This window comes from Actinia tenebrosa, unplaced genomic scaffold, assembly GCF_029948245.1.
Source record: "Actinia tenebrosa isolate PJP-AT-01 unplaced genomic scaffold, QUT_ActTen_1.0 PGA_scaffold5__44_contigs__length_20552954, whole genome shotgun sequence".
Taxonomy (NCBI): domain Eukaryota; kingdom Metazoa; phylum Cnidaria; class Anthozoa; order Actiniaria; family Actiniidae; genus Actinia; species Actinia tenebrosa.
Window position 1 is genome coordinate 18,457,163 of NW_028292582.1, and position 21,471 is coordinate 18,478,633.

The following is a 21,471-nucleotide window of genomic DNA, read 5'->3' on the forward strand; positions in this document are numbered from 1 at the left end:
GACCCAAAGTATCGTCAAGTTAAAGAATACTGTCCAAGAGAAAAATGCTGTTATCTTTGGTTCTGGCCAAGAAAAATGTCTAATGGCTCAGAGAAATCAGCCTCTTTCTTTCAAGGACCTTCCGAAATACATGGAATTTGCACTGACTTACGAGAAATTATGGCGTGCGATCCCCGCCAAAATTCATGATTTGTATTTTGACAACAACTTTTCAATTTCAAACTCGTCATTTCGTATTTACTACACAACTTTTCAATTTCAAACTCGACATTTCGTATTTACTACACAACTTTTCAATTTCAAACTCGTCATTTCGTATTCACAACACGACTTTTCAATTTCAAACTCGTCATTTCGTATTTACTACACAACTTTTCAATTTCAAACTCGTCATTTCGTATTTACTACACAACACTTTTCAATTTCAAACTCGACATTTCGTATTTACTTTTATTTATTTTTTTTTTTTCCAGGAACACGTTTTCAGTTTTTTTCGTGTCGTACACTAAACAATTTATTACACTGCTAGCTGTGTATTAAAGCCTACGGGGCCTCGAAAAAAGTACGGCCGCTTTCACTCCGTAAAATTATCCGGCTGTAATACGCAACTAGCAGTGTACTCCTCTTGTCCCAATCAGAATCGAGTAATCTTGTTGAGTGTATTGAAGGTCCTTAATTTCTATGAAGGAGATATAGTTGTTGATAACCAGAAAAATACACTGCAAACCGCCTTTGTGCAAGGTCCCGATGATCGTCTATGAAGACAATAGAGTGTATGCAACCATGTGACTCAAAATCCCTTGAGATATGAATAACAATGAAACAGCCGCCATCTTGGTTGATCTAACAGGAGAAACTAATGGGAATACCTTTGTTATCGTCAACTTACGCTGATAAAAGTAATGTTTATTTTCATAAAATGTCTAAATGTGTTCCTTGATTGAAACTGTAATCAAGAAGCACGTCGGTAATTTGGAACTTGAAAATGGTCTATTACAACATGCTGAACGAGTTCCAAACGTGAATATTTAAACACTGATGCGAGGCTAACCCTGTGTAAATGAGTCTGTGATCAAGGAACACAGCGGTAATTTGGAACTCGAAACTAGTCTATTACAACATGCTGAACGATAATAGGAGTTTGTAGAATGATAATAGCTTTAGATATTTTATGAAAATAAACATTACTTTTATCAGCGTAAGTTAAGTTTTGACTTTTCTTCGAACTCGTAAACAATTAATGAGAAAATACAATACAAGCGTCATACCTGCGAAGAGTTTGTAAATCGGACCCAAAATCACCCTCAATTTTAATTCGAAATTGCTGGTAAGCTTGAACTAAACATTTTTGGGTTAGTGGGAGACTATGTGGACTCTTTTGATAGGGGTCAGTGGTGTAGAGAGAGTACCAAAGTTGTAACTTTATTTCCTACTTTAATTTAGTTCGAACTTCACTTTTAAAGTGAAGTTCGAACTAAATTAAAGTAGGAAATAAAGTATAATAATATAATAATATTATAACTTTTTACGTGTATTGAATCTATTTTAGTTTGCTATTTTCCCCTTGTAAGTTCTTATATGAAAGTATTATATAGTTTCAAGGTGCAGAATTATTCTCTTAACCCTTTTGGGTTGTTTTCTTCTGCTCCTCCCAGTTAAATTTCTTAATAGTGATGTAAAGTATAAATTCTCATTCTGGGAAATAAAAAACCTTGAAACCTTGAAACCTTGAGGAGCGAGCACCCTTTTTGGCGCGAAAATTCCCACCAAATCCACAAATAGGGATTCTTAGTCTTAAGTCAATTTTGAGCAGGTTCTGACACACGGTGCAACATTGCATGCAACGTTGCACGCAGCAGGAATGTTGCAGCGTGTGTCTACCCCATTTTGTTGCACGCAACGTTGCATGCAACAAATCTGAAGTTGAATCGCGCTCTACTCTTGTAACATTGCGCGCAACAAATTTCATGTGAGCATGCCTGCACCATTACCTGCAACACTTTGAAAGTTCCAGCCAATCAGCTTGCACCAAATTTATAACTGCTGGCCAAATATCTTAACATAGCAGGCTGACACAAGCGATGTTGCGTGATTTTGTTGCAATGTGTGTCACCCCGATTCAAATTTGTTGCGTGCAATGTTGCACCGTGTGTTAGCACCTTTTTTAAAACTCTTAGCTCTTCGAAGCACTCTCATACAGTCAATTCAAAAAACGTTGTCGTCGACCAACTCAAGCCTACGCGACTGCAACGAAAGGAACTCTGGGTAGTAATCATTGAAGCCGAGTTGACTCCATAATTTTATCTGACTAGTTATGCCTGGTTTAAAGCACGAACCTTCGTAGGCGTGCAGGAAGTGTTGAAGAAGACGTTTTTTTAATGCCTTCATATTTTCGGAATTGTGAACTGAATCATAACTACTTTATTTTTCTTTCCGTAAACCCGAAGACATGCATTTGACGGATTGAATTGTTTCTCTCCATTATTATCTTTACTACTAGCGGGAACAATTAATTCAGAACGGATATTTAACCGCTTCAGTGAATTTTACCCATATTCCTTTCGGTCCAGTCGCGTAGGCTTGAGCCGGTCGACGACAACGTTTTTTGAATTGACTGTATATAGCTTGGGCTACCTGGTTTATCCGTTAAATGGATATAGTATTAAATTCACTTTTCTTCATTGTTATGATAATTAGATAGGGGGATAAAGACTCCGGATCGTGTGTAAATACGACGCGAAGTGTCTTGTTGGTGCTTTTGCCTCTATCCTGCTTGCAGATTCGTATATACTTCCCCCAAAAGGACGTAGTGGTTTACCAGAAGGATATTAAACGCGCAAAAGAAACCCGACGTTGAAGAAGACAGTGTCATTACCGAACACAGATTATGAGGGTGGGTCGGGAGGTTTACAAAGCACAAGTTTTGCTCTTGACTGATTTCTTTTGAAGAGTGGTAGATAATTTATGCGGAGGATATTTAAAAGATTCGTGGACCAATCCGCAGACAGGGTTGATCATATATATGCAAACGAATTTGAATAGCTTTTTCATCATTCGCCTATTAAACGTATGCACATTTATAGTTTTGCAATATGTGCTTCTTTTCTTTAGTTCTTTCTTCAAAATCTGTAGTCCGGGACGAAATGATATCTCTTTTAAGATTCGTATATTTTCAGTTTTATGGGTAAGCAAAATCAAGAATAACCTTAGTAGCCCTCTTCCAGCTCTAGATTTGAAATAAGTGAGAAAATTCCAATTCTGAAGTAAAATCAAAACCAGCAAATATATTACTTATCATACATAACCAACACGTACGAGGACAGATTTCGCAATTACGAAAACGAAAAAGAAAGGTAAAGATAAGATAGAATAGAACAGAATAAAACGGGGGTGAAAACATCTTTAGTATTTAGCGGTTCTATAAATTATTTTCTGTGGTTGGGTAGATGGCAGAGCAATAAAATCCCTTTGTTCTTGGGAAATGATTTCGTTTTTTCATGTAATAATATGACCATCGAAAATTCTCGAAAAAAAGCGAAATCACTGTACAAAAAAAAGCAGAAATTTTTTGGCCAAAATGAAAAAATATCAATAGTGCAGTTTAAAATTCGTGATATATGTTTTTCAAACTGCACTCGAACCCATTCGATTTCCTATATTAAACCGATTGTATTGTTCCTGCTATTCAACATGGCTGCCGTCATGTGATGGTTGCACCAACCTTTCAAAAGAAGGAAATTAATAACAAATACCTTTTGCATTCGCAAAAACTAATGCAATGAACCGGCACAACTGGTTCAGAATTATAAGACATTTTGAGCGATTTTTATTCACATCATCATCATCATCATCATGCATCATCATCATCATTATCATCATCATCATCAACATCATTGTAATTAGAAGCTTTTTAGGTTTAGATTGGCCTTTAGGTTACGCTTTGAGCCCTACTGTGCCACTAGTATGGAGCATACTAAAGTTTAACACTGCTGTCATAATAATAATAATAAACTTTATTTCTATAGCGCACTTATCCTATGCTCAAGGCGCTTTACAATATATGTCAGTATAAATAATTATGTTTACCCTGTACTGTTACATAAAAATACAGTATACTAAGCTAAATAACAATTTTAATCACATCCTTTTCGTAATCACTACCAAATCCTGCAATCTGATTGGTTCAAAGGAGTGCGATTAATTCCCAAATCGCATCCTTAGGAGCTCTTAATCGCATTCTAAAAAAAATTTTTTTTTAAACAATAAAATAAAAATAAAAAATAAAAAAAAAGTTTTTTTAGATGTTTTTTTTGTTCGCATTTAGTTCTTCTACTACATTAAACTGATTATTCTGCACTCTTTATTGTGCCTTTTTCTTATGTATGATACAAAAAGGATATGATTAAGTGGTAATTGAACTTCGTGTCGTGCAATTTTGGTCTGAAATCAAACTTGCAATTACGAATCACACTCCCGCTACGCGGTCGTGCGATTTTGTAATCGCGCGTTTGATTTCAGACCAAATTGCACTCCACTCAGTTCAATTACCATTATTAATTATAAGTGGAACCTAATACAATGCATTATTGTTCTATTATATCTACAAAATATCAATATAAATTCTATGGCAAATTCACAATAGAACACTAATAAAATTCCATTCAATTCACACAGTATCTACACTAACAACAAAATAGAGTGGTTTTCAAAAACCCGTGAAACAAAGTGTAATAACTAAGGTGTAATAAATTGTAATACACCGAAAACACAAAACTCTAGAGTAGAGTACTGTCTGGTGCTTCAGCATTGGAACATTGAGACATTATGCCAGTATCTTAAGTCAGCACGAGAGTTTAGTCATCCTCGTAGGATTATTATCACAAAACACTAGATCTCGCTTCACTCTAATAACTCGTTTCTACGCATCGAGTATCCATGAGTGAAAAAGGAAAAGGAGGAGAATTCTGAAGTATGTGCTCTCGTTCACAAAGACTTCCATTCCGGGGAGATTCTGTAATTGTAGGAGCATAATGATTGTTTACAAGTATTCATCAGCCAATGCAGCAGCATCACTTTTGACAAGAATATCATATAACTCGCCAACTAATAGTCTTCGCTTTTGACAGAATTCGTGAAGTATTGTCTCAGCGGGATTCCCCTTTTTCGTATAATGGCCTATCTGAGATGATGATTTACCCAATAACTCTGTAACCAATCTCTGCAATAGAGTTTCGTCTACATGAAAGGAGAAACGTAAAAGAGATTATCGGCATAAATGAATACCAAGCGGCAATTTTATATTCTTTTTTTGCTATGTGAGTGTTCTTGAGACTGCATGAAAGAAAAACTGACTGTTATTTAACAAATAGACATCAGGTTTTTGTGTCTGTCCTCTTATTGACGATGAATTGCGTCATCACCTTGTCAAAGTAGTGTGGATCCGCACATTACTTTAACAATGTGATGACGGTTATCAATAACAGGACAGACACATAAAAAGCGTCATAAATGTCTATTTGATTTTTACAATAACAAAAAATAAAGAAAAATATTTTAAGTGATAAAAACAACCAACAGAAAGAGTGCGCGCTCGTTGACGTCAGCAGTTTATTTGTCTGTCCTCTTATTGATGAAAAAACAAAAATTATAATATAGTCAAGTAAATCCGCGCGATCTGATTGGTTGAAAAGCATGAACCATTTGCCCATGGGTTGCACGCTCACGTCAGCTTTTTTTTTTTTGCTTCGGCGAAAAAAAAACTTTTTGTATCTTTTTGCTGACAATTTATCTAGAAAAGATAACTGAAAATGATTGAAAAAACTAGCGAAAACTACTTATCAATCTCCGACATTTAGTATAGAGTTGTCATTTGATCAGCCTAGTAATAAAACGTCAAGATTTGCATCACTTTCAAACAGTGAGCTGGACAAGATTGTGTCAGAGCGTCACTCCAAAAAGACAAAGCAAACCACAAATTGGTCGGTGTCTACATTCAAAGGTTTTTAGCAATGATTAAACAAATACAAAAATATTGTTATCGTGTATTTATTCAACAAAAGTATTTCTAAAGTAATTAACTATAAATATCTTGCTCACCATCTACTTTCGCAGCTTCACGACTGCAGTGAAGTCCTTTCTGAAGCTCTACATGGGAGGGAAAGCCGACAAAGCATACTACCCAGAGAAAATTAATCCAGTTCAGTCAGTTAGTTTTGATCCGTGTACAAGAAGCTTTCCATTGCTAAGTCATTGTACGATAACAAACTTGAACATCGTCAACAACAACAAAGACAGCCACTTTGTTTTTCACTGATTTTCTCGGGCATTACTGTACTAAGATATGTCAACATTTGAAATGTACTTCTTACAGTTGAAAATCACTTTCTCCGTAGTTTTGGACATTTTTGATTCACTCGTAAGCTAAATTTTTCCATTATTTTAGTCATAACAGTCTTCAGTGTAAAGCTGCCATTTTCAAAACGACTGTTTTCTGTTTTTAGCGCCTTTGTGCTTTTCATTCACGCAAGGTGCGTAAGGAGAATTTAGGGCATGATCAACAAATACAGTCTATAATTTGTATTTATTTCTTGTTGGTTGACTTGACTATATTATAAAAGCAATGGATCATAAGTAGCTGTGCGTCCATCGAGTTATGGATGCACTTGGGAGGCTGCTTAAGCACTCAAAAAAGCTAGAGTTGCACTCCGCTTCGCGTCGTGCAACTCTTACGCTTTTCTTCGTGCTTAGCAACCTCCCGCGTGCATCCATAACTCGATGGACGCACGCTACTTATGATCCATTCCTTAATATATCAGTGCGCGAGAAATTCGTAAGTTATTGTACAATTCATTTTTAAGGCTGATCGTGTCACGTACATGCTGTAAGTCACTGGATATAGCAAGGGAGCACGTCCGGTCATCCGAAAGACAAAGCAAAAAGCAAAATGGAGGGGGAAAACACGATGGCGGACGTTTAATCAAAATTCCTCCATAATATCGTCCAAAAACAACATTCTGCCGTGCTCCCTTGGAAATAGCCGACACATCTAGGAACCAGATTTGCATTTTCTTCAGCTAAGCAAAAAATCTAAACTTTTACACGTACCATCACTCCTTGTAAGAGTTCTTCCGTGAGGTTCATTCCACACAAACTAGCTACCACTACCTTTATTTATTTACAAACCACAACACTCAACTCAAACGTTAGTTTTGATGTAGTTAGAAAAAAAAACGGGAGAACCCGGAAAAACCGTCGTGGCAAGGGAGAGAACAACACATCGAACCAACTCAACACACGTGTGGTTCAGTCGAAAATCGAACCTGCGACCCCAGCATGAACTAAACAGCGCCGTTGCAGCGCATACCACCCACGGCTAAATGATAAGCAATTAACGAACTCGAGTAAAATATCGTGATTCGTTGGAGGCGAGCGAAGGCAGAGGTAAATAATTGCTTGCAAGAAATTAACACTTACAAATCACGATATTTTATCATTCAAATTATTTTTTAAGTTTTCTTTTTGTGCTTTGGTTGGTTTTGCTATATTTCAAGCATACCCAAGTCACAGGAGCGAGCCATATAGCCAAATGCAACGTTAGTGCGCACGAGAAGACTATTTTGAAGCAAAAACGGCTTTGCACCGTAATGCGTATAAGCAGAATATTATTTGTAACATTTCTTTGCAGTTATCTCGGCCAATCAAAACGATGAAAAAAATCAATTTGAATGATAAAGCAATTTTACTTTTTTTAAAGTTTTTCTCAAAATAGCCGGAGTGGTTAAGAATTTATGCTTACCATTTATAGCTTGGAACAAATCCTGTTGGGCCTTTATAGGCAATTCTCGAAACACCATCTTCTCGTCGTGTTGAAGCGGCCCTGCATATCAAATGATTTGTCTTATAAACTTTTCGAACATGACGCGGATCTTCAGAAGTCAGGATCGTGTGGATTAGGGGGTTGGAAGGGTAATTAAGGAGGTTTAAAGAGAACTGCCTTTTACCCCCCTTCTTAAACCCGTCCCGAGAGGTTTTATATATGTCTTCGTATACGACGAAAAATTCATCATTTGCGCCCTTAAGAACAATCACATTAAAATGGAATTGGAATGGAAAAGTTCTTAATCGAGGGACGCCGATTTCAGGCTATTCCTTTACGCTAATGTGTTTGCGCTTGATGCATTTTCGTTTGAAAACCTTTTCAATGCGTTTTGGCCTTGCATCCACGCTAAAACAGTTAAAAACGCATTCCCGAGTGGAAAATTTTGAAAAAGGAGGCCGGCTCATAGTTTTAGTGTTGACAGGCAATAACACTGAAGTCCTTCACACTAACACGTCTGTTTTTCGCATGCGCAGATGATGATTATGCATTATTTCCCATCGCATCCGCGTTTTTGATCGTTTTAATGTGGACAGGCGAATAAGCTAGGAACACGCTAGTGTGGACGTGAAGCTTTCTATGCGTTTTCGGTGAGACGAGAACGGAGTATTTCGAAAACGTATTCGTGTGAACGGGGCCTCAGGTTCCATTTTACACAGCGTGAAAATTTACGACCGCCGGAGAGGCATTGGAACCGAAAGAGCCTAGTGATTACGAAATCTCAACCAACCTGTCATTCCACTTGTCCGTAATATCTTTCTCAACTCTTCAACGATGTCTGATCTTCCTTTTTGTTTCAAAGTGAGACAAAGTTTTCGACACTGCTTCTTCATAATTTCAGTGGGTGCTGGAGTTTCGACCGATGTACTTTCTGGCTGTAGGTATTTAGCAGCCTCTTCAGCAAATGATTTGCGATCCACAGTTTCTATTACATCTTGCCCTCCAAACTTAGCAATGACTTCCTGATATACGTCTATAAGTTACGAACATATGACCAATTAATAACAAAGGAATGGATGAATAGATGAATGCCATGAATGGATGGGATGGATGAATGGATAGATAAATGAATAGATGGAAAGATGGATGAATGAATCAATGGATGGGATGGATCCATGACTTAAGGTGGCTGCCTGCTTTTGAACGTTAATTCGATTTGAGCCCACGATGTGCGCGCGCTCAAAAACCGCTGAAAAATCTACAAGATTTTATTGAAGAACCATAAGCGCTTTGAGCTCCAACAGGGCAAAACCCTCAAATTTTGCACGGGACTCTCTATTTTTTAATAGCTCATTCGAAAAAACTCCTAAAAATCTAGGTTATATCAACATTTTAGGAAAAGTTTAAATCAGTAACACATGAAAAAATAGATTTTTGTAGGGACTTTTGTTCGACTTTATGAGATTTTTTAAGAGCACCAAAACTACAAAATATGACAAATCAATGTATCTCTTTGTCTTTTTGTCGAAAATATCCATGTATTATCGTAGAATGATTGACTAGTCTTCATTCGTGCAATCATATAGTCTGCAAATAACTATTATCATATTATCATTTTCCTAATCACTTCCGGTGGCGCAATTTTTACTCCAAAAGCTCGTGCGTAGGCTTCCATTAAATGCTGATTATCTCGAAAACGAGCTCGGGACACCCTATTTTTCTTTCCAGATTTGGAATCAGCATCAAATTTCAATTCGGAAAATCGAAAGTTTTAAAAAAAGTTCCAAAAGTAGGCAGTCACCTTAATCAAATTAATTAATTTAATTAGTTAAAAAACAGGGAGGGCACAAAACAAAAATTTAGAATCTTTCTTTTTCATCATAAATATGATCTCCTACACAGTAAATTAAATGATACACAACACAACACCACGCCTCACCGTACCGCACCACATCACTCCGATAATCAAAAATGGTACAATTCACCGAGCAACTTGCTCGCGCTTGTTGCAACTTGCTCGCGATTTGAATTGCTTTAAATTGATTTGAATTCCTCAAAACGAAAACCGCCATTGGATTCAAATAAATCTAAAACGTTGGTTAACGCACAAGAAAACTCTTAAGTTTCGTCCGCCTTATCACGGGACAAGCCTGATGGCAAGTCCAAACGTTCGCCAACGAACGAGTTCTTCAAAATAACAAGGAATGCTGGCAGGCGGTCCCTTCTTTTCCCTCCCCTTCCCCCACATACCCTTTTTTTCTAGGTCCCCTTTTTCTCGCGGGCTCGTAGTTAAAACAGGAATCCCGAACTCCCGATTTTTCCTCAAACCCATCACAAGAAATATTGGTGGCTCTTTCCAGATCAAATTTATAGGAGAATCGCGATATTATACCCAGTGCGGAGATTCCATTGCTGTTAACTAGCTAGTATTACTGAGTATGCGTGATAGAGACATATCATAAAAGAAAGTTATATTTACTGTGTCCATCTGGCAATTGTGGTTGGTCATTATTCCCTGAAGATCCTACAAAATAAAATGGGTCAAGACGAATTATGCAAACTGAAACTTTGCTCTTGAATGCGCAATGCTTAACGCAATACCAAGAAAAGATGAACTAAGAGAAGGAATCTCCGGTATTCATGCTTGTAACCATCATAGGTACCGTTTGATGCCATTTTTAGAATCACATTTGCCATCTTCTGTTTCTCTACGCTCTACTGACATCCGCTCTACTTTGGTTGCTTACGTTGCACACAAAAAGATGAGCAAATAACGTTGAGCGCATGCAGAAAAACAAACGATCAATTTAATTAGTATAGGAAATCATGGCTTTTGAACTTTTCGAAAACCCAAGACTGCTCAAATTTATTCTAACTTGCACGAGAAGACCATATGATTCAGTTCCTATAATAATAATATACATGAACAAAGTTCCGCTGCTGATTGAAAGAGCAGTGCTTTTTCAAGGAAACACAGAGCAGAAAAAAGGAAATACAGTGCACTGTGTTTCCTTGAAACAGCACTGCTCTTAGCCAATCAGCATCGAGATATGTTTTCATGTATATTCCTTTTTTAAAAATAGCATAAAGAGAAGATAACTAGCTAAAAACTAGAGTGAGCTGCGTCGGTGTTTCTAATGAAACAGTAATGATAAAAAGGTAAATTATACACCGTGAAAAGATGAAAAAACTTACTGACGTTTCGGACGCTAGAAAATGCTAAAAATAGCATAAATAATTCTAAAGAAAGCATCAAAGAGTGCTCTTTATTGGGCGCGGGGGTACTCTCTCTTATAGTTCATTTTCTCTTGGCAGTACTCAATGATTGGCTAGGTTACCGCTTGTCTGATTTTGACGTTCATCGTTTTCTGATAATGCCTCATTATATTGGATCGGATCTCTTGAGCTTGAGATGTTTGGTCTATCTAAAAAAAAAAAGAAGTGCAATAAAACAGACATTAAAATGGATGACTTAACTTAGTTAATTCTATTTTATATAAATGTAACCTCTCGTCTAAAAGCAGAAAAGTAAATATTATTATATAGACAGTAGTGGTGGTTTCTGGAAAATACGCCACTCGTATTTTTCACACAATCTAAATCCGGGACCTCAATGACATATTCTCCATATCCTCACACGTGAAGATATCGATGACGTCACTTTCGATGTTTTCCCGCTCACTTTAACGCGCGTTGCCACAAGTTTTTGTTTGTGAATGTGTCTATATAAGAAAAAGAAAATTACCCTTTTGCTTGAAGATATGAAGTTTATCTTCTCGTGTTGGTGGATATTTTCACCACTCGAAAATAAACTTCATATCTTCGCGACATCAGGTAAAATCCTTTATGTATAGATAAATATATACGATGCTTTTAATTGGCATACCATGAAATATCCCACGCGTCACTTGTGTTTTCTATGTTTAAGCACGGGCCTTTTTAGGCGATAACTATTTATCAATTAGACCCGCAACGAGTCAACAGTCCATGAAGCTGAAGGCCGAATGCGCTATTGACTTGTAGACCCTGAGGAGGAGAGGTCTAATTGTTTTATCAAAAAACAACTAACATTTGGATTTTTTTAATGGAAAACTAAAATATATATAAGCCTTATGCTAAAATGTGAATAAGCCTTTTTTTATTCCATAAAAACCGCATTGTGAATCTCGACGGCCGCGTTTTCATCAGTTTAGCCTTGTTTTAAGAGAAAACAATCCATAAATACCAACACATTTAATCATTAACGAGGCTAATCCTGTACAAATGAGTCTGTGATCATAAGAACAGCGGTTTTATGGAATGCGAAAGAGGATTTTTAGGGATGAATCATCGGTAAAACCAAGAGAAAATGAACTAAGAGAAGGAATCCAGTCCCCACGCCCCATAATAAGCACTCTTTAATGCTATTCTTAGAATCTGTTGCTATTTTTAGAATCACATTTGTCATCGTTCGATTTAATTTTCTGCAAACCTGCTGCACGCTCTACCCTGCTTGCTCATGTTTTCTAGCGTTTTTGAAAAAACTATCGTGAGCAAACAGCGTAGAGTGAGAGCAGTACGCGCGTGCAGAAAAAAAAACTATAAAACGAATAAGTCCCTACAACACAATGTACCCCAGAAAATGGAAAACTGCAGTTTACATTAAAGACGTTCATGGGCAAAAGATCCCATCGTCAGATTTTTTTAAAATTTTGCACGATGAAAGAACATCATATACTAGAAGTAAAATAAGCAAATAAAAAATGGATGTCCCCGACTTCGTTTAGTCGTCAGAATACGTGGCAGTTCGCCCTTTTTACGGTAAAAACGCGCGAACACGTCATATTTTATTGAAAAAATAAATCGGTGGTACCATTTTCACAGAAGACTAGAGAATAACCAACAACTAGTAAGCACTGATTTAAAATTTGTGTTAAAAATTAGAAATATAAAATGTTATTATGCTATAAGTGTGGACTTGAAGTCTTCGCGTTACGTGAAATTCTATTCCGATTATACACAAGATATGTAATTTTGATTTGTACCCATCGCCAAAATGGCGGCCGAAAATTGAAATGCGTCAAATCAAAAAAACAATAGCAGCACTGGAAAGAGCACCTATGCTTTAGCAACCCTACAAAAATTCATTATAATCAGATTTTCAATAATCACCTGTGTACTTTTCTAGTTAACAATTATTCGCCCAAGGCGAAGTGAATATCGGGGAATATTTACCGAGACGCGAGTCTTCGAGCGGCGAGGTAAATATTCCCCAATAATTACTGAGCCAATCAGTCGAGAAACTCACACTATCACACGATACTCCAAAATGGCTCAACCACAGTGAATATCAGAGAAAGACTCGCGTCTCGGTAAATATTCCCCGATATTCACTTCGGCGTATAATTGTTAATTAATAACATACATGAAAAAAATTACAAAAGAAAGAGACGAAAATATGTGAAATATTCAACGCATAAGCTTTCATTCACAACAAACTATATTCAAAGCGATTTTGGTTTCAAATACATGTAATTCAAATAGTTTTTTATCTATTTTAAACTGGAGTTGTAAGAAACATTGAAAAACATTATACCTAACAGTCGTTGAAAGTGTTCAAAAAACTTTGCGGCTCAGCTTGGGATCTTGTAGACCAAAGTATTGTGTAAGCACTTACCACATCGTCACGTTTAATGGTCTTGCTCATAGTCTTTTTCGTTTCTGTTTTAGTTTTTGCTTTACTTCGGCAAAAAATCGCTCGAGTATTTTCTTTACATCGGCTGGCTCATTTCCCTCAATTCATGTCATGGTTTGTTTTCTTCTCACTATTTCTTCCATATATTCAGCAATAACGATGTACTTTTACTTGTGTTTTCTTTTTTGAACTGTTTTTTAGTTGTTTTTTGATAGTAAAATCCGTGAAATGTTTGCCATTTTCCCCCTCGATTTGCTTCAAATTTTCCTCAAATTTTTCGTCATAAAAATCTGTCATCTTATTGACTAAAATCATTTTCCATTGTTTATTATCCAATCAAAAGCTCTAATTCCGTTTGTAATTTGCACTGTGTTACACTTTTCTGCACTGTTTTACACTTTTTTGCACTGAATTACACTTTTTTGCACTGTTTTACACTTTTTTGCACTGAATTACACTTTTTTGCACTGTATTACGTTTTAACAACACTGCTCTAAGGCAATCAGAATTGAGTAATTTTTTTATGTATGTTATTACTAAAATAAAGGTGCTCTTTCTAGTGCTGGTATTGGTTTTTCTCTCAGTTCAATTTGAACTCAACCGAATTTGCGGCTGCCATTTTTGGCAAGGGGTCTATTCGTGATGCTGGTTACGTCTGCCATCGTTATTCCCATAATGAGAGTCATATTTATTTCCTTGGTTACCTGTTTGGCTGCCCTGGATATTGGCGTCGGTTGACGGTTGTAGGTTTGTCTCCTGGTTATCCGTAGTCTCATCGTTAGTTTCTTGAATGCCAACATCGGTGGAGTCTGACATTTCAGTTGATAAAGCTCTTTCTGCGAGTACAATTCTTGGTTCTTTCAGAGGATAGAAAACATAATGAAAAAATAATAATTTTCAGTGTGTTTCGCACAGTAATTTTATTAAAGAACCAATAACTCAAGGAATTGCTGTATATGAGTATGGCAAGAGTTGCGGACAATCCCGAAAAAACTAATCTTGGACAATGTAATGTGTGCCTTATTCAATATCAACTGTTCCTTTGACTCACTGACTGGGTAATACCATTAAATGGCCTTCTTTCAATTTTTCCCCTCAGTTCTTTCTCTTTCTTTTCTTTGCTTTTTTACATGACTCCTTTACGATATTTGGTCAATAGAATGCAACAACTTCTAAACTTAGTTTTCCACCCATTTTCATGCGTTTTATCCGCCATGTTTACATAGCATTTTCATAAGGTTCCTTCGTTTATTGTCATATAACATGGCAGACATGGCTCATAGCAGAATGAATGGAATGGAATGGAATAATCATATCGAAAATGAAATAAACGGAGATTATCACGTGTTCATTTGATTATAATACAATTAGGGTCGATTTTGATTGGTCAAAACTAAAATATGTTTCGATATCTTGTTGGACAGTTTTACCGTGAAGGGATATCGTATCACTTAACTGATATGGTTTTTATTATTCACGGCTTTTCACTGATAATCGACCCTAAATGTGTAATAAAACTAGTTATTTGGTCTAGCCTTTACCAGAGTCGTTACGGTAGCGTGTAGGAATTACCTTTGTGATCTGAACTAAAAGTATAAATCTTGATTTCGTTCCTTGACTTGACTTCGTAATATCCAACTAGATTGTTTTTCGTAAGAAGTGGACCGGTGTCTTCTAGCTTATCGAAATCATTGTCTTTAATGTAATGTCTACTTCCATTAGGACTGCTAGCTTTAATCTCAAAGCTAAAGAACTTGTTTATGCGTACTCTATCTGAGTTCTCTATCTGTCTCAATCCCATAACATTTCCACTCTTACATACATCATCAGGGGGAATTTCTATGATACTTTTGCTATGCTTCTTTAAAAAACGTGATTTGTTGAATTTTTTGGTCTTTTTTTCTGACCCATCTTCACATGGTACAAATATGTAACCATGATCGTCGTGCACATCTAATTTCTTGTTCTGTAAATTTCGAACTTCACATTCTTTAGGCGATTTAGGATCTGTAAAACGATGAACACTAATCTCAAAGGTCTCATTTGAGTTCATCTCAACACGAGGGATATAAGCAAAATATTTTGGTTTCTCTTCCTCAAAATTTACCAACTCCCTGAACTTTTCGTCATTTTTCACAATACAGCCGTGTACTACTTTGTTTTCTCCCTGGAACCAACCAACTGTAACAGTTCCTTCGGTTCCATCAGGCGTTGGGCTTTGTCCACATCCACAGTATTTTAAGTCAAACATTCTAAAGCAATCGAATTAGCCTGAAAGTACAAAAGATAAACTTTCGAGTCCTTGCCGGGCCTTGAAAAGACCCATGATAAAATGCACTGTTTAACGATGGATGCAATGGTTGGATGAACAAAATTAATACTTCTTAGAAACTCATTAATAATTCATGAAGAAAACACAATAGAAATCATGACCATGAAGGTGATTTTGTATCTGATATAGATTCGTCTTTATTTGCATAAACTTTAACTTGGATTTTCTCTATCAAACTTAGTTCAATTCGTAAAGAATTCTGTACAATATGAGAACATACATCATGAGTTTTCTAAGCCGTTTAATAAACTCGCAGATCGTGTCTTATCGGGTCTATAACCACTCGGCTGCGCCTCGTGTTTTATACCCGATAAAACACTCCTGCTCGTTTATTAAACAGTACTTAACTGGCCTTCATGTGACGAACCAAGCTATACAATTTCGTTTCGGCAATACTAAGAGGCATAAATGATTTTAAAAGTAAATGGTTTGAACACAGACCCTGGAAAATGTGAGGTAGTGCTATAGGGGTCCAAAACCCCTCCTGATACCTTAAATGCTGGCAAAACCGTATATCATGTTTCATTATATCATGTCAAAAAAGGTTTATTCATAGGTTTAATAATTTACTGATTAACAGATCTCCAGTTAAACGAGTGAATTATATAACATATCTATAACAGATACAGTAAAAACCCGCGTATAAGAACCTAGATTTTTCCAAGTTAGCTAAAAAAGTTCTTATATAACTGGAAGTTGTGTTTACTGCAAAATTAGGCTATTTAGTTTCTTAAACAGGTTCTTATTTTCTTCAGAAAAAAAGCGACTCGTTTTTGGTAGTAAAGGTCTGTTGTTTCTATAAATTATGCATAAAGTTTTCTCCAAATGACTGCAATCCTGGGCTGCAATCTAAGCAAATACAAACCCTATGTGCACTTTAAAGCTACACTGTGTGTAATTTACTTTGTAAAGCTTATTTTCTTTGATTTGTATTTGTTTTGTTTTGACTCTATTTGATAAAATCAGAACCTGCTTTGAAATTTTAGCCTAAAACAGGTTCTTATCCAACTAATATAGTTTTATGAATAGATTATTCTCTAATAAATTGCCTAGTCTGTCTCTTTCATACTCCTCAGTGGGGAATCCAGGGGGGTGACTATTACAAAGGTTTTACTACCAGAAATGCGAGGAAAAGGGGGTGGCTTACTAAGGATTTACTCTGAGAAATTGGAGCAAAAGAGGTTAACTATTCCCCCCTTTACCATCCCTGGATTTGCCCCTGCTTCTTTTCTGTACAAATAGGCCAATAGTATTATACTAAGCAACAAATCTTTTTGCATACCCAAGATTAGAACTAAAGTAAATTTAACCTTCATTTCTTTGGTCCTAAAATCTGGAATTCCATTGATGAAAATATCAAAACGCAAACATACAGCATCCACATTTATATACATACAGCCATTCCCAAGAAGGTTGACCAAAACGAAATAGACAAATATAACTGTCACGCAACTAACTATATACAGTCAATTCAAAAAACGTTGTCGTCGACCGGCTCAAGCCTACGCGACTGGACCGAAAGGAATATGGGTAAAAATCACTGAAGCGGTTAAATATTCGTTCTGAATTAATTGTTCCCGCTAGTAATAAGATAATAATGGCCAGAAACAATCCATCAAATGCATGCCTCCGGGTTTAGGGAAAGAAAAACAAAGTAGTTATGATTCAGTTCACAATTTCGAAAATATGAAGGCATTAAAAAAAGTCTCCTTCGACACTTCCCGCTCGCCTACGAAGGTTCGTGCTGTAAACCAGGCATAACTAGTCGGATAAAATTATGGAGTCAACTCGGCTTCAATGATTGCTACCCAGAGTTCCTTTCGGTCCAGTCGCGTAGGCTTGAGCTGGTCGACGACAACATTTTTTGAATTGACTGTATATAAATTTACTTTTTCCGTATGCATTCATTCGCCTATTTATCGCTCTTGTTTATCAATTTTGTCTATACTACCCTCTCAATTTTCCTCCCTCCCACTCCCCTTCCCCCTGCTTAAGTCCAAACACTGTGTTCTGCATAGAATATTTTAATGATTAAAAATCATTCCATAGCATACATACCGTAAATCCTCTATTTAGCCCCCCTCTCAAATAAGCCCCCCCTCTCTAATAAGCTCCCCCTTTTTAAAAGGAAGAAATTTGTTAAGCCACCCTCTCTTTTTAGGCCCCCCCCCCCCCTCCCCCTCCCCCTTTCTCAACTAAAGAATCACGTGTACTGATTAAAGGTGATTTATTAAAGTCTTGGTTGTTCAGAACATTTCTTTTTAGCTTGCTTTGTTAATGTTACCGTGTTTTAGTTTTGCTATTCACAATAATCGTAAATTATACTCGAGAGACTAACACAGGTGAATCAAATCATAAAAATGCCATGTACATCACTACAGATTATGCGAGATGGTCAATAGTAATGCTTCCGTTTAATCCTGAGTTACAATCATATTACAAACTGCGTTTCGACTAAATCAATAAGCCCCCCCCCCCCCCCTCTCAATTAAGCCCCCTCTCTCCAATAAGCCCTCCCTCAAACGTGCCTGAAATAAATAAGCCCCCAGGGGGGCTAAATAGAGGATTTACGGTAGTTTCAAAATATCATACCAAAGGCAGCCTAATCTTGGTTTTTGGCTGTATGTATATTGCGAAAATTCAGATTCATGAATCATCCTTTATTCGTCTAAATAAGTGGACGAAGGGCTATATGGGGTAAGGAAAACCTTGAAATAACGCTTTTTTTCGTACAAATAATAACTAAAGTTAGACACGAAGTTTCATACGGGTCAATTGAACGATTTTATTACAAATGAAGAATGTGAATGATGATTTATAAATATCGAATTTTCTTAACTCTCTATATTTAACTCTCGTAATTCTGTCTGCAAGCAGGCTAACCCTATAACAGTACCGTATATTTCTAAAACTCATTACAAATTTATTCAATTTATTTAAATTCTAACAACTTACACAAATCACTCAATCAGAAAATATATACTCATATAATAATTTCTACACAATAATTATAACTCAAAATAAATACACTTTAGTATCCACGAGTTCTCCATTGAATAGCTATGTTTGTGATCCTGCGATCGTTACCGCTGATTGACAGCGAAAATAGCACTTTTTTGGTATCGACGTCTGTTTTCTGAATGCAATGGTCAGTTATCTGAATGATTTTTTTTCTTCTCTTTTACAACTTTTATGACACAAAATTATTTCCTGATCATGTGGTACAAGGATAAGGGAAATTTCAACCTATATATCTTGCACTTTCGGCTACAGCTAATTAATTAAGTGAAAAATATCGTACAAGATTTGTTTTTTTTCAAACTTAATACGCTGCCGTCGACGAAGAAAATTTGATCTTATTAAAGCTCTCAAATTGTTTGAATGACAAAGAAATCGTACAGTCAGTTATTCTTCTATTGACGATTTGGGTTTCTAATTAGAATGATAAATTTTAGCCCAAAACAGTTCATTCAACAGTTCCTCAGTTCATTGTAAACTCGAAGAAAATATCAAACTTGCTTCAGCGAACACTTGGCGAACAAATTTTTAATGCATTCTTTAAGAGGTTGTATAGAATGAAGTATAAAAAGAAAACCATACCTGTAAACAGTTCAATCAATAGAATTACCTTAAACCTTTATCATAAGAAAGTGGAATTTTAATGAAAACAAAGTTTTCAAAACCTCCGAGCATTTTCCAGAAACCGTTGCTATAGAGACGACTGTCAGGTGGTGAGAATCTGAAGCAAATCAGGATCACTTTCCTTGTTTTTTCCTTTACTTTTCGAATTGAAATATAGTAGAATAACAATACAAAACTAATTGCGATTTTGAGGCGGCTAAGCAAATATCCAATATGTATTTTATTATGTTTTCTGTTTGATACAATCAGGATGCTTTGCTGCCAATTACTGGAATCAGAAATTGGGAATTGTACAAGAGTTAATTTAGATTCCTGTTTCAGAAATCAGAAAACTGACTTTTCGGCACTGCCTAGGTATATTGCATGGGCGAAAATACAAGTTTGAAGGAGAGAATGCAAGATTTTGGATTTCCGTTTCCCGAATCAGAAATCGCATTTGTGTTTTCTGAATCACGAATCAGAAATCACAATCTTGTTGACATACGACAAAACACCACGTGTAGGGGAAGGGTGAAAATGCTCTTACTTCCGGTGTCATTATCTGCGCTCTATCACCCCACCCCACCCCACCCCTAGTCCTATAGTTGTCGCTGTTGTTGAACTTCCGCTATAATAAAGACAAACATTGAACCGTGATCCCGGGTAGTATATTAGCATATAGCATATAGTAAAATTGTGCCAAACTTATAAATTCAAACTTAGAAAAATAAAAAGATCTCAGTTGTTTTTGTGTATTTTATGATGTTTGCTGTTCGACACAACTCATTTTCAGAATAGATGTCAGAACAAAGACTTCTCTTTGCTCTTTACCACAAAGCATCATAATATATTCATTAATACTTTCACAGAAGCCTATGTCACGTCTAGACTCGGCCTGACACACAACCCGGCTCCATAAGCCAGTTTGTGAAATCAATGAAATCTTATAATACTTTTCTTCAATTTCTTTTATCAATAGTATTTCCGCCCCAAACTTGTTTGATTAATAAAACTGGTACCTAACTCGAACTCAGTCGGAAATAGACTCGAACTCGAACTCGAACTCGGGTCGTAGTAACTCCATCGAAGGTTTGAAAACGTGTTCTTAAATCAGCATAAAATTTGGGCAACTTTGAAATTCTCCGACAATTTTTATAGTTTGAGAAGCCATATCAAGCACGTGAAAGAGTGTTTCTGTCACGGATTATCGACTCGAGTTAACATTATTCACGAATTACAGTCAAAACTATGCTTGTCAAGAAGGCTCTAAATATCGACGACTAATATATATTTGTCGAAAAAGGATATATCTGTCCACATCCTTATCTATACATTGAAACACATATATTAAAGAAAATGGCTTAATCAAATGTGTCTGATATGTATTCAGGGCTTTTCCGCGACATATATCTATATATATTATCCGTGTTAGTTTCGATATGTATGTATCTTTTCGACAAACATACATAATTTATCAAGGCTCGCCAGAAGCTGCACTTTCTTTCGAGAAAACTTGAATCAATATTCACATTACAATGTTTTTACACTTTGAATTGACATTGAATACTAGAAGAATTTTTAGAGAAGTAATTCAATATCATTTTTACCTACCTTGTTGTAGATTACAGTACTTTTACGGCCACTAGTTTCGTTATCCCACACTTCCGCCTTGCCTTTCATCCAAAATTCGGTAATACGTTCATGTTCTATATACACCAAACTGCCAATTCGGACTATATATTTTTCTTGTATTTATGTGATTTGGCATCATTTGCTCTCATTAGACATCATTCACCATCATTCACCGTCATTGACCATCATTAACCATCATTCACCATCATTGACCATCAATAGACATCATTCACCATCATTCACCATCATTCACCATCATTCACCATCATTCACCATCATTAGACATCATTGACCATCATTGACCATCATTAGACATCATTCACCGTCATTAGACATCATTCACCATCATTCACCGTCATTCACCATCATTCACCATCATTCACCATCATTGACCAT

At 36.3% G+C, this 21,471-nt stretch overlaps 1 protein-coding gene across 2 annotated transcripts; it reads right to left on the reverse strand.

Annotated features, from left to right (window-relative positions):
* Positions 1-3,992: 3,992 nt before the first annotated feature.
* Positions 3,993-21,247, reverse strand: LOC116290444 (uncharacterized). 2 transcript variants are annotated; one of them, XM_089038470.1, is made up of 9 exons: positions 21,055-21,247; positions 15,063-15,761; positions 14,195-14,347; positions 11,155-11,241; positions 10,296-10,340; positions 8,607-8,849; positions 7,796-7,876; positions 6,097-6,174; positions 3,993-5,235 (listed from the first exon to the last, which is right to left on the reverse strand). In XM_089038470.1, exons 2-9 carry the CDS (start codon positions 15,739-15,741, stop codon positions 5,039-5,041), a joined length of 1,563 nt encoding a protein of 520 aa, XP_088894596.1. In that variant the 5' UTR covers positions 15,742-15,761; positions 21,055-21,247; the 3' UTR covers positions 3,993-5,038. The 2 variants fall into 2 exon arrangements, with proteins under 2 accessions (XP_088894596.1, XP_088894597.1); XM_089038471.1 differs by lacking the exon at positions 6,097-6,174 and having other exon boundaries at positions 21,055-21,242.
* Positions 21,248-21,471: the final 224 nt, after the last annotated feature.